Below are 14,159 nucleotides of genomic sequence, written 5' to 3' on the forward strand. Positions count from 1 at the left end.
TTTTTTTTTTTCTCAAATGAATGGGAGATTAGGAACACACTGACGTCACAGTGTTCCCAAAAGACTATGGGATTTCAAGATAATTACTCCCCTACCCCCCCTGTACCCTTTCGGCTCCTCAGAACTCCAAGCCTATTTTTATTGAAGTTTGCTCTTAAAATACTGAACCAAACATCGTCAAAGTTGGCACATGTCTTAATTATAGTTAGTTTCCCGCTGAATGTGTCACTACTTTATTAATATCTTACCTGGATAAGCTCGAATGATGATGTATATATTATCAGTCCGAGTTGGAAGCACTGTCTCCAGCCCAGCCAGGCGGGAGCGGGCGGGAGAGAGTCGTACTGTAACCTCATGCACTAGCACCAAGCTCCGGGCGCGCGCGCAGCAGCAGCAGCAGCAGCAGCTCTGTGCTCTCAGAGCACAGAGAGCACAGTCTGACATTTCCGCGGCTATCAGTCCGACTTGGAAGCACTTTCTCTCGGCCAGTCTGCTCTCTCATGCACCCGCGGGGGCGCGCGGCAGCAGCACACAGCAGCAGTGAGAGGCGGGGGCTTTCAACAGTCTGACATTTCAGCAAACAAATCTCGTCGCAGTTTAGCGGACATGTAAAATATAACGCTATACTACGACGTGACAATGTGACAAAGCTTCTCTAAACATATCGGCTAATATAATATCATCACTGTGTACAAGCAACGCCAACTTTTCTGGAAATCAAGTCAGCAGAGCAGAGCGACTGGCTCTGTCTGTGTGTGTGTGCTGCTCGGGGGGATTCGCATGGGAACAGTGTGAGGAGGAGAAGAGCTCTGCGCTGCCTCCTGCGCCCTGAGAGGAAAAATCAGAGGTGTTGTAACTTTCAACAAGAATCACGAAAAGCCCCAAAACGCAAATTAAAAACGGATTTCATTGCGCGGTTTATCTCTAGTTAGACGAGGGAATTACGTGGAGAAATCTCGCATTGTGTTACCCCAGAGCGAGAGGTTTGTCCTATTGTGGGTGTGCTGCTGTTAACGAGCCCATGTCACTTTGCTCCCGTAACGTAGTTTGAGTAGTTTCCATAGAGATACATGCAGAAAAATAATTAAATTTCTAGTTCGCCACTGAATTACCAAATTGATATAACTTAAAACCATTTTGAGCAAAGCTGTTTCCAAACAGGCCACCAGCGTTGGCTAGTTGTTGATATTTATAAAGATATGGCCCCTCTCAAATAAATTATTTTTGAGGCAGTAGGCAAACTGTAATGGCGTCGATTTCCGAAAAAGAATCTTGACTTGAACAAAGCCAAAGAGTCCAGTATAGACAAGAGCATATGTCATTTCTTGGTTTTTTCCATAGGTATTTTCAAATCACTGTTCTAATACATATCTAGGGGGTAAGTCCTCCTTTAAGGAATGTTATTTCTTTGTAATGTCAATTGTAACTGTTGCACCATGTACTGCCATGTTATATCATGCAATGTTTAATGGGTATGACAACTTGCAGCTTTGTGCACTCATTCCTACTCTCTCACAGTCCGATGCCTACTGCTTACCTGTGACTCCATTTCTTCTTTTTTCAACTTGATGAGGGACATTCCAGAGAAGTCCATGGTATCTGCAACATGAGAGGCATGCATATCAAAACACAGAAATGTTTTGGTGCTGGCAAAAACAGCCAGGTCACTCATCAGAGTCTGTAGCACTCAGATCTCGTCACACTAACCCTTCTCCTCTAGGTGTTCCTGGCCCGTCTTGGTCGAAGCCACTACATTAGCTGCCATTTCATTCACATAGCGAGAAGCCTGCTGGAGGCTTGTCAGCTTCTTACTGTTGCGGCCCGCCTTAACCTAAGAACAGATGACAAGAGGTTGAGTGAGACCACATGCAGTTTAGACACTAAACAACACAGAAACCATGTAGAACAAAGAGGGAAGGAATATCCACGCTTCAGCTGACAAACCTTGCAGAACTGGTGCCTCTCAGAAAAGGGACAGTGATCAAAAAGAAAGGATGAATTCAGGAGCACACGGTCGATTTCAGCAGGTTATTGTGCAAACAGACGGATGTTTCGACACAAAAGTGTCTTCACACTTTGCGTCTTTACACTTTGCGTCGAAACGTCAGTCTGCACAATAAATTGCTAAAATCGACCGTGTGCTCCAGAAATCATCCTTTATTTCTGAACACAGAAACCATGTCAATCAGACAACTGATACGCAAAGGAGAAAAAGGGAGATACTCCAGACTTCACATTACATCTGCCACTTTGTAACTGTTCCTTAAATGTAATCTGGTTGATTTGCTCACCCATATGATGATGCAAACAGAAATTATGCTTTCTACGTTACCACTGTCTTAGAAAAGGGAAGAATGTGATTTTCACAATGTGACCGTTATAAAATGCAATGCACACAGTTTGGTTGTGTATTTCTTGGACACAGCTGTAACGAGAGGCAGTGTACTGTATGCGTTTCAGGTTCTTACCTTAGAGGCAGCAACCAGCTGTGCTGTGCTAGCAGCTATCTCATGGGAGCAGACGATCAACTCCTCATACTTGCCTGTGTGCAGCACCACCTTATCAGCCGACTCCCTGTGTGGAAACGGGGAAAGACATCATGCAACTTTATTCTTCTTAGCTTCAAAGTATCGCCCTGCACACTGTCTAACGTCTGTGCCATAGATTGTTTAAAGGTGGCACATGCAGCATTTTGACATCAATAAATCATCACCACATTTATTTTGAAGGACAAATACAAAACATGGCACAAGAAAGCTCAGCAGGCCAAAAATATAACAATGAAGAAAAAAGGAGCTTCTTGGATACTTGTAGCAAGTTTAATTACGAAGTAGCGAGTACATGTGTGACTGAGACGGTTCAACAAAATTTGTGCCTCAGTGTGTAGATGTACATAGTTTTGTTAAAACTGTCTCAGTTACACATGTACTTGCTACGTCATGATTAAACTGGCTACAATTATCCAAGAATCTCATTTTTTCTTCATTGTCATATTTATTTTGAGACAGGAGTATAACTTACTGTAAACAAATAAGACCATCGGCAAGAACACTGATTTCCCCAACCAGCCTCAACAGTACATTTAAAATTGTGCGCCACAGGGACATCCTCCAACTGTCTCGATCATTTGTTTAGTTATTCTTCCAAGTTATCACAATTAAGTTGACAATAATATAATGATGTTTAAAGATGCTGCTACACCAAATGCCTTTAAAGACAAAAGATTATAAACTGGAATGTCCCATGTCACTCAGGAGGACTTACACCATCTGTGTGGCTCCCCATCCCACGGCCTTGGAGGCAGAGATGAGTCCCTCGGTCCAGCGGGAGTTCTTGGCGTAGAACTCTTTCATGGTGGCTGCACCCTTGATAAGCAAGAGATTACACATATCAGTCCCGCTGTGGTTCTGCATGGTGCAGAGGAACTCGGCGGTGCATCAGGGATAAACACAACTGTCCGACTCACCCTACTGCCCTCCACGATCTCCTTTTGCAAGTCTGTAGATGCCAGGACCAGCAAGTGGATGGCCTAAGGAAGAGTGAAGAAGAACACCAGAGAAATACATGTTCATTCAATATGTTAACTAAGAAAATAGGAGATGTAAATGTAACTATTATAATTGAGTACAAAAATACACATTAGTTCAAATAGAGCAGCCTACCTTCATCAGGTCTGTGCAGCTGTTGAGGATTCTATAATGGAGAGAAATATGATAAAGAAATAAAACGGATTAACAGAGAAGAGGTTGATAAAGTGCTTAATTGAACAATATATGGTGGAGAATGACAGGAACGATAGCAGAGAGAAAGGACGACATGCAGAAAGACAAAGGATGACATGCAACACGCCTGGGGCCAGTTGCACCAACTGGTCTTACACTGGTCTTAAGCTAAGTTGGTCGTAACTTTACGACCTAACAGCTACGCCGGTTGCACCAAGACGGCTTAAGCCTTCTTTTCACTACGACCAGGCGTAACTCTTACGCCTGGTCAGGAGGAGGCGTAGAGCCTGCCTGTCTCCGCGGAGACCTTTTTGAGTCCTTACCGTCATCGTCGTAACACAGCCAGTTCTCCATATTTGAAAGCACGATGTTAGATTATAACTAACTAGTTGTGTGGCTTAGCCTTCCCAAATGTTGCCGTTAATTTTTTAGAATTTAATACATAGAATTGGGAACGTTACATTCAATTTCATTCAGACTGTCTGTCTGGCTCAATCGCCGCCATTTTTCCCTCGGAGCGAGGGAGGGTGGGAGGAGGGAGGGTGTAGTGATGCACTTACAGTAGTGGCTGATAGAGCGTAGTGGCACAGTGCGCTCCAAGCAGGTCGCGAGGCACATTTTTTCAACATCATCCAATCAGAGTGCATTCCCTGGCAATTCACATGGACGCGCATTGCTACGACCAGCATAGTTAAGACCAGACGTAAGCCGTGTTGGTGCAACAGGCGTAAATCCACTCTAAAGACTGGTCTTAACTAAGACCGACGTAGGAGTTATGACCAGGCATAGTTAAGACCACTTGGTGCAACCGGCCCGTGCGTTCTAATAAAGGGCAAAATAAAATAAAATAAAATAAAGGCCATAACTGCGACACCAGCAGCCGCATTTTGATTGAGCTTGGAGGGAGGATGCATCTAATTACAAACAGTGTTTCTCTTGTTTAAACAAACACACAAAGTTCCAAAAAGAACAAACCTTTCATTGACCTCCAGTTTAACCCCAGATGTGTCCATCCGTGCCTGATTCATCATTTCCTATAGACAGAAACATACAGGACTAATCAGTTACACTGTGCAGTCTTAGAATTTAAACACACAGTAACAGGACTCATCAGTTACACTGTGCAGTCTTAGAATTTAAACACACAGTAACAGGACTCATCAGTTACACTGTGCACTCTTAGAATTTAAACACACAGTAACAGGACTCATCAGTTACACTGTGCAGTCTTAGAATTTAAACACACAGTAACAGTACTCATCAGTTACTGTGCAGTCTTAGAATTTAAACACACAGTAACAGGACTCATCAGTTACACTGTGCAGTCTTAGAATTTAAACACACAGTAACAGGACTCATCAGTTACACTGTGCTGTCTTAGAATTTAAACACACAGTAACAGTACTCATCAGTTACTGTGCAGTCTTAGAATTTAAACACACAGTAACAGGACTCATCAGTTACACTGTGCAGTCTTAGAATTTAAACACACAGTAACAGGACTCATCAGTTACACTGTGCAGTCTTAGAATTTAAACACACAGTAACAGTCAAGGAATTTAACACATTGTGTGCTGAGATTTATCATTCATACACTACTTACATCAATCCTGCGTACTGCCTCCTCAATAGCTGCTGATGTTGCAGCCATTTCCTGATCGACCAGATCTCCCAGCTCATCCTGACGCACGTCCATGCCTTTCGGCCGCAGTTCCTGGAAATTAGAGAAGAGGAGAAATGATCAGTCAAGACAAAGAAAAGCCGTGAACAATATTGGAAAGCACTCAAAATAGACCAGGTGAAACGGTGAGGGTGAAGCCTAATGTTGAAAAGTCTGGTTGATTCTAGTAATGTTTAGAAATATACATTTGCATCAAAAGTCCATCAGGGCCTGGTAAACTGAGTTGATGTTGTTGATTCGCACACTTGCTTTGTTGTGTTTTAAGCAGAGATGAGTCAGTGTGTTTAAAAATTAAAATAGGGAAACAACCCACATTCAGCCTAGAAATTAATTAACTCCAGTGCTTGGACCACTACAGCTTATAGCATTGCACCTGTTTGCCAGTCAAAGAGAGTTTCGTGCTTCAATCCACCCAGGGTGGAACATTTTGAGGTCTTAACAGTGTGAAGTGCGTATGCCAGGAAGCATGGCTCTCCTCATCCACTGGACAGAGACAAGCGTACGGCCTTGGTCTAGCACTGCTTCTGCTGGGTTTTGTTTTGCTCATGACAATGAAGAACATTGGAACTTGGTGTGTTGCCTATATAAACAGCAGATAAGCAGCTCACGTTTGTTTTTGGTACTATTTGTGACCCAATATATTTCCTGCATTAGAAGAGCCACAAGCAAAATTTGTGCATTTGTGCATTCAAAGTTGCATCTTATTACAGCCATTACAGGAATACATTTTATTATTTAAATTAATATAAACATGTATCTTTATTGTATTTAATTGGCTCCACCTTTCTTACATTTCCATATCTCTTACCTGGCCCAAGTGGAGGATCTTTTGCACAATTATGCGAATAGAGGCGGGGTCTGCCCTCTGCAGGGTGGCCTTGGCCTTCAGGTCCTTCAAGAACTGCAGGCTCTGAGTGCCACAGCCTCTGCAGTTCTCTGTCAGTCCTGCAGGGTGTAAACAAGCAGGATCAGCTATCGGCTCTATTGTTGCACTCTTTGCTGCATTACTAATGGCAGTAGAAAAGTCAGAGATTTTCCTTACGATCTGCATGGTCAGTGGGCGCCATGTGTGCAGTGGCGCTGCCGTTAATGATTGTATCCGCAGCCAAGTGGGAGAACTGGGTCAGAGCCCTCAGCAAACCTCCAGCATCTGGTTATAAGAACATAGAGAGAGAACATAGAGAGGACAGAGAGAGGACATAGAGAGGACAGGAGAGAGAGATGGGGGCAGTGCATTACAGTCATGAACATAAATGCGTAACAGCCATGCACTGTTGCTCTGTCCATAATGACGTCTGTGTGGGTACTGGAAACCGAGCAACTTACCCCCCATGTTGCCCAGAAAGTCTGCGTGGCCCCTTTTCACTTTGTCGATGGAGCCCAGTGTGGCTTCTGCCCGACTTATGAGGTAATCTGTGTGTGGAGGGGAGATGGGCAGCGGGGAAACGAAGGAAGTCAAAGAATGTCACGCATAACTTCTCCTGCATGGATAGATAGATGGATATAGCATGTCTGTCCTAAGTCTGCTTGGGCTTCAAAGTCTCGGCTAAAGAAAGATCACCTGACTACTGGGCCTTGGCTGGCTTGGGAACGGGTTTAGTAGAAACACATACTTTGTTTTTTGGTTTACTTATTTCATTTTCATTGTCGCATCTAACTTTTTGCTCTTCTGTTACCCTGCTTTAAATGCATGTTAAGAATTATTTTCTTTTTATCTTATTTAATAATAATAAAAACAACAACATTAATAATAATTATTATAATAATAATTATTATTTATTTTTGTCTCGTAGCTCTGCTTTGAACAGTGCTATACACGTTAAGTGTATTGCTGTTATGTATTATAACAACACAGAGTAAGTCTCTGACCTGGGGAGCTGGTGCAGCGTATGTGGAGGGGATCGTCAAGCTTAGCGATGGCATCTTCGATGATGCTCTCCGCCTCAGTGACGGTCCCCTGCAGCAGGGTGAACTGTTCTTCCAGAAGCTTCTGCCTCAGCTGCTCCTCCCGACTTGTCTACATACAGTACATGCAGAAACACGCAGACAGACACACACACGCACGTACACACGCCAAGAACAAAACCAAGAAAATACAAGCATGACACATCACACTGCAATAAGTGAGGACCATGGACAAAAGTACCATGAAAGGTCTGGGGACACTTTTCTAGATTTTCTCAAACCAAACAGACAACGAAAACATGCTTATTTAACACTAACACTTTCGAAAGCAAGGTGTCGCCAAATGTTTGATGGGCAGTATCATCAGAGCAAGGTTGATTTTTAGTAGATCAGTGCATTGCAATATCTCATGCAACACATCTCCTGTCCATGGCAACCTTTTTAGAGAACAAACCATTGCCAATCATCCTGACATGTGCACACTATGTGCTGCACACTATACCCCATCTGGCATTTCACAAACAAACAGACGCTAATGTAGGCTTGTAGCCCACATTAGACTCACTAGACTCACAGACTCTAATGTAGCCCACATTAGACTCACAGACGCTAATGTAGCCCACATTAGACTCACAGACTCTAATGTAGCCCACATTAGACTCGCAGACTCTAATGTAGCCCACATTAGACTCACAGATGCTAATGTAGCCCACATTAGACTCACAGACTCTAATGTAGCCCACATTAGACTCACAGACGCTAATGTAGCCCACATTAGACTCACAGACTCTAATGTAGCCCACATTATACTCACAGACTCTAATGTAGCCCACATTAGACTCACAGACGCTAATGTAGCCCACATTAGACTCACAGACTCTAATGTAGCCCACATTACTCACAGACGCTAATGTAGCCCACATTAGACTCACAGACTCTAATGAAGCCCACATTAGACTCACAGACGCTAATGTAGCCCACATTAGACTCACAGACACTAATGTAGCCCACATTAGACTCACAGACCCTAATGTAGCCCACATTAGACTCACAGACCCTAATGTAGCCCACATTAGACTTACAGACTCTAATGTAGCCCACATTACTCACAGACGCTAATGTAGCCCACATTAGACTCACAGACTCTAATGAAGCCCACATTAGACTCACAGACGCTAATGTAGCCCACATTAGACTCACAGACACTAATGTAGCCCACATTAGACTCACAGACCCTAATGTAGCCCACATTAGACTCACAGACCCTAATGTAGCCCACATTAGACTCACAGACCCTAATGTAGCCCACATTAGACTTACAGACTCTAATGTAGCCCACATTAGACTCACAGACCCTAATGTAGCCCACATTAGACTCACAGACCCTAATGTAGCCCACATTAGACTTACAGACTCTAATGTACCCTCCACCTTATTCACCTTGTAGCCCCACCCACTTGACCCATTGTGTCACGACTTCCTGTTCAAAACGCCGGCTGTTTTACCTGCTCAACCTAGTCTGACCCACCTGGTCAAACCTAGTTTGACTCAAATAAGAGTCGGACTAGGTTTTACAGGAAGTGTAGACACAATCAGAACGTCCGATTGTGTTTATACTTCCTGTTAGTCCCTCAAGCCAGACTGTCTCTTCTACATAAGGTGAGTAGTAGTGAGATGATCATGAAGTTGAACTATTCATCCGTTTGCTGGGCCGGACCCCACATTGAGAACCACTGCTGCAGTAGAGCACAGAGAGCAGGGAAGATTTGCCTCAGTCCTTTTACACCCACACTCCACTTTCAAAATATATTTTTGTTTATATATTTGTTTGTATTATTATTGTTTATAGATTTGTTTTTTCTTTCTTTTTTTGCTGTTGCCATTATTTAACCTAGAAGGGTTGCTGAGCATGTATGGTCTTTTCCCACCAATCGCCTCACTTCACATTCTTAAAATTATGCAGATTCACTCTTGGCAGTTGCTCAGGAAGTCTTCTACTTTTGGCCACTAGGCAGCTCCACTGAAGCAGTTTCAGGGTCAAGTATCTCACACTCAGACTCTAGGTCTCCTCAAAGCTGTCATTCCTAAAAACAATATATATTTATTTTTTTACAGCAATGGGTGCATGTTTGTGCATGGTGAGTGGAGAGTGAAACCTGGCATAATTTAAAAAAAAAACCTACAAAGAGCTGGTAGGCCTTTGCTTCCATTTTAAATGACAGAAGTGAAATACCGCTGAATACAATTCAATTAAGTGTAGTGAGTGAGTGGGAGACAGGTGTGCTGATCTGGGCCTCTGCTGGGGTCCCTCGTCCCGACTGACCTTCTCCTGCAGTTTGCCCTGCAGATCTCCCAGCTCCCTGCTGCTCCGCTCGCGCTCCTGCTGAAGTGACGACTGCTGCACCTGCGCAGCCTGGCGCAGAGACGACAGCTCCGCCTCCTTCTCGCTCACACATCGCATCAAACGCTCCTTCTCCGCCTGCAGAGATGTCATTGAGCTGTTCATTTCCTCCCCGGCCTGGGAAATGAGAGAGGGATGGCAAGGATGACAAAGTGAGGAAGACAGAAGAGGCAGGTTCTGGAGGGAACTGTATAAAAAAAATGTGTGAGGTGAGGTGAGCCCCCAGACGTACAATAGGATACCAACCCTAAACTGTACATGCTAAATTGTGGCAAAGTAGCCAATCTCCAGAAAACCCAATCATCCAGGTCTTTCTTACATTCTCCCAGCACACTCACCTTCTCGCTGCCCTGCAGAGTCGCCTTGATGCGCAACATTTCTGCCATCTTCTCCTCCACTTCTCTCCTCAGCTTCTCCATCTCAAACTTTTGTTCTTCCAGCTATAACGAGGACACAACAAACGTGAATTACTTGCATCTATGCTGCTGCAGTGTTACCTTTCATTTTCAAAGCACCAATCACACGGCACCAACCTTCATATCGCCTTCCTGTTTGATCCGATCCACCTCAAACGACAGCTGCTGTTTGGTCCTCTCCACTTCGTCCTGGGTCTGCTGGGTCGCTGACAGCATCTTCACGGTGTCTGCGCTCTGTCGGCACATTAACACATTTGGCGTTACCGCAGACAATTCACACCATGGAGGCACTGGCACACCATTTCAAAACACACAAAGTCTGGAGTGGTTAGTGGTCCGTCTGCACCTTCCTGAGTAGTTCGGCATGGCTGGTCACCAGCTCTGTGTGCTTCTCCTTCAGCTTGTTGTATCGCTGCTCAGTGGACTGGGCTCTTTCTGCACAGAAATATTGTTATGTTAGTGTATCACATTTTCAAGTTTCACATGTTTCTTGTCATCAATTTATTTAAAACAAAACAAAACGAAAAAGGATCAAAGATCTCAGTGTGCAGGAGTTTGAGTATGATGAAAGGTTTTCACAAGTATTATATTTGATTCATGGACCACAGTTTACCTGCAGCACTCAGTGGCCTTGTGGTTTGTGTGTTCGATCCCCAGTCATACCAAAGACTATAAAAATGGGACCCATTGCCTCCCTGCTTGGCACTCAGCATCAAAGGGTTGGAATTGGGGGGTTAGATCACCAAATGATTCCCGAGCGCGGCACTGCTGCTGCTCACCGCTCCCCCAGGGGATGGGTGAAATGCGGAGAACAAATTTCGCACACTCAGGTGTGTGACCTTTACTAAACACCTTGTTTAGAAAACTGGTTTGGACACCTCTCTCTTAAGCAATTAGTAATTGCATTGAGATTAATATTTTGTTTTCAATTAATTGCTCAGCTCTAGTCTGCATTTGTGTGTGTGTGTGTGTGTGTGTGTGTGTGTGTGTGTGTCTCAAGTGGGTGTCTTACTCTCTGCCTCACTGAACGTGGACTGTAAGCCCTCATGTTCTGCGTTTCTGCGGCGCGTGGCCTCCAGCTCCATGCGCAGCTGCTCGTTCTCCACCAGGGCGCGCTGCTTCTGCGCCCGCTGCTCTTCTAGCTCCGCCTCCAAACTGTTGATCTGGGACTTGAGCTGCGTGATGTAGCGCTGAGCCTGAGGGAGGCCAACAAGAGAGAGATCAACACCGCAGTACGGGGAACACCTACTGGGAAGACTGACCTACAGCGACAAATACAGTTTATCATTACAAGCACTGATGTCAACTCTAGGGAAGACAAACTGGAGGGATAAGATTTAACAAGCAGCTTCATTCAGCAAATGGCATGCCAACTACTTTGGCGTATGACTCGATTGTAAGATGACGCTCCTCTTGTGGTGAGAGGAGCGGGCATCTGTATAGGCTAGGATAGAGAATCCCCCCGAAATGAAGAGCTAATTTCCGGTGGTTGATTGAGACCAATCTGTTACTTTGACTTACTTCTGCCCCCCTTGAGGTCAATCTGTTACTTTGACCGATACTTCTGCCCCCCGGGGGCATTTGTATAGGCTAGGATAGAGAATCCCCCGGTTTCCCCAACGTTTGACATAAGAATCACACAATTTTCATTCCAGCCGATGCATTCAGTCTCCTCTCACTACAGGCCAGATGTCACTTCCACTCGTTATATGTGCTTTGACAGGATTCAGTAGAAGAAGAGGGGAAAAATAGGGGAGAACGAGAAAAGGAGCGAGAGAGGGAACCAACGTGTCAGAATGACAACTGGAGACTCTGGTCACCTCCCATGTTGAGGCTACTTGCTACATTCCGCGTGTCAAGGCCATTATTTGCATCCGCCCAACACATGACCCAGATTCCTTTTCACATCAACAGTGTCCTCTAGTGGTCGCCCCTCTCTTTCTTATACACAAAAAGCACGTGTGAAAGTCTGAAATCTGAGCAACCGACTTCATGGGATGATTCACAGTCAAATCTAATCAGGCTCCTTACCTCTGCTTTGACTCTTTCCAGCTCCGCTCTCAACAACTCCAAGTCTGTTTTAAAGCCCTCAATCTGGAGATCCCTGCCGCACCACATAAGGCAGTTAGACACATACTGTTATACACTTACACACACTCAGGCATACACACAACAGTGCACTTTTTATCACAGTCATCTTAAGGACCGCAATGGAAACAAGCTGTTAGCTTTATTGCGTTTTTTTATCCTTTTGATAATGGTGGGCCTGTGCATGTATATACTGTATGTATACACTGTTTGTTCATTATCAATAAAGAACTCAATCAATCAATCAATGGTGTATTCCTCAACCAAACACAATTATTTAATGTATTACAGTCACACAATGGAAAAGCACACTATCTCACCTGTCATCGAAGCCTCCACTGGGAGGTCCAAACGCCTGATCAAATATGTCAAATTGCTAAAAGAAAATGAAAATAAACCATGCATTACTTCATGCTACTACTGTCTGTCTCTGTGTCTCTGTGTCTGTGTGTGTGTGTGTGTGTGTGTGTGTGTGTGTGTGTGTGTGTGTGTGTGTGTGTGTGTGTGTGTATATACATGCATGCATCTGTGTGAACTCTGCAACATACAGTACCTGGGGTTGTGGCTGCACGCTGTACTGTACTGTCGGGACGTCGCTGACCTCGATCAGAGGCTCGGGGTCGTCGTCGTCGTCATCTTGCTGCTCAGGTTCTTCCTCATCAGGAATGACCACCACTGGCTTCACATGCTTGGCCAGCGAGGCGGCGTGCAGGAAGTTAGGAGGGGACTGGAATGGAAGACGGACGCAAAGTGCTTCTAGGTTAAACTACAATGTCCTACTCAAGTAGAAGTATTGTTCCTTTGCTGATATTTTGCTTAACACGTTGAGTGCCATAGCCGAGATATCTCGTCTTACATAATCCAACGGTTAAGTGCCATAGACGAGCTATCTCGTCTTACATAAACATTTTTTTTTTTTGACGGTGGGACATCAATCAACTCCTTTTACGTCTTCTATATCACTATTGGAGCAAGAGAATGTGTATAATCTATTTTACCGACCACTAAGTGGCGACAGTTCTCTCCAGACAGAGACAGAGAGAAAGCCACAGCCACGGGACCCGTGGACCAAAAGCAGCCGCCTCCCGCGGAAATGGCTTGGCGATTTTACAGTCAGAAACGAACGAGCCTCATTCTCATACTGTAGGCGGGGACGCTTCGCGCTGCTGCGGTGGGGGGTTCCAGAAATGGACTGGGTGAGCAGCATAAAGCCTAGAGTCGCACGGGGCTTCATCGGGGCTATCAAACCCAAGAGACAGTGAGACCTATCCACACTCGCTGCCAGGGAGAGAGGCTGCTCTAACTCGCTGCTCAAACTCCCAGCAGCAGAGCACTCCGCAGCACAGACGGAGGGAGGAGTTTGGAGACACACACACACTCTCTCTCTCTCGAGTGTGTGTGAGAGAGAGAGAGAGAGAGAGAGAGAGAGAGAGAGAGGAGAGAGAGAGAGAGAGAGAGAGAGCGCACAGAGTGGGAGACAAGGGCACCCATAATCACAGGCACGTGAGGTGGTTCTAAAAATCCATTTATCTCCAAACTCTCTGAAAATCTCTGAAACCATGCTGTACTCAACGGCTAATATCTACATAACTACTAACTCTGCAAACTAACTCTTTTAGACAGAGAAAGCACACATTCTATTAGTTATTTTTAGATGATTGGTGTTCACGAATTCTTAACAGAAAATAATCCTCGGCTCTTGTAAAATGAGCCAGAATCCTCAAAAAAAAAACTGGCACAACTTACCTACAGGATTGAAAAAATGGCTGGCACTCAATGTGTTAAAAGGGAGGCTTTGCCGATTTTCAACCCGCTTTGTATAATTGCAACGTCAGCAATTATGCAGATGGTCAGCCTTTACCTTTACCAGCACTTCCGTGTCCAGAATGACGCGTTATGCGTCATTCTGGACATTGTGGACGCGGAAGGGAACAGATGTTGCTCGA

General features: G+C 44.7%; 1 protein-coding gene across 1 annotated transcript in view; it reads right to left on the minus strand.

The window, feature by feature from the left end:
- The window catches only part of hip1rb (huntingtin interacting protein 1 related b), a 45,050-nt gene that overhangs the window by 4,489 nt on the left and 26,402 nt on the right, over positions 1-14,159 (minus strand). The window contains exons 11-30 of the mRNA XM_083644872.1: positions 12,767-12,940; positions 12,534-12,589; positions 12,157-12,229; positions 11,138-11,321; positions 10,472-10,560; positions 10,243-10,359; positions 10,048-10,149; positions 9,632-9,826; positions 7,273-7,420; positions 6,730-6,816; positions 6,446-6,553; positions 6,212-6,348; positions 5,326-5,436; positions 4,698-4,756; positions 3,663-3,693; positions 3,467-3,529; positions 3,265-3,365; positions 2,469-2,574; positions 1,708-1,831; positions 1,538-1,599 (exon numbers count right to left, since the gene is read on the minus strand). Of these exons, the coding sequence (XP_083500998.1) occupies positions 1,538-1,599; positions 1,708-1,831; positions 2,469-2,574; positions 3,265-3,365; positions 3,467-3,529; positions 3,663-3,693; positions 4,698-4,756; positions 5,326-5,436; positions 6,212-6,348; positions 6,446-6,553; positions 6,730-6,816; positions 7,273-7,420; positions 9,632-9,826; positions 10,048-10,149; positions 10,243-10,359; positions 10,472-10,560; positions 11,138-11,321; positions 12,157-12,229; positions 12,534-12,589; positions 12,767-12,940 (2,127 nt within the window). The remainder of the gene's footprint in view (positions 1-1,537; positions 1,600-1,707; positions 1,832-2,468; positions 2,575-3,264; positions 3,366-3,466; positions 3,530-3,662; positions 3,694-4,697; positions 4,757-5,325; positions 5,437-6,211; positions 6,349-6,445; positions 6,554-6,729; positions 6,817-7,272; positions 7,421-9,631; positions 9,827-10,047; positions 10,150-10,242; positions 10,360-10,471; positions 10,561-11,137; positions 11,322-12,156; positions 12,230-12,533; positions 12,590-12,766; positions 12,941-14,159) is intronic.

The sequence above is a fragment of the Poromitra crassiceps genome (assembly GCF_964638095.1).
Source record: "Poromitra crassiceps genome assembly, chromosome: 10".
In the NCBI taxonomy this organism is placed as follows: domain Eukaryota; kingdom Metazoa; phylum Chordata; class Actinopteri; order Beryciformes; family Melamphaidae; genus Poromitra; species Poromitra crassiceps.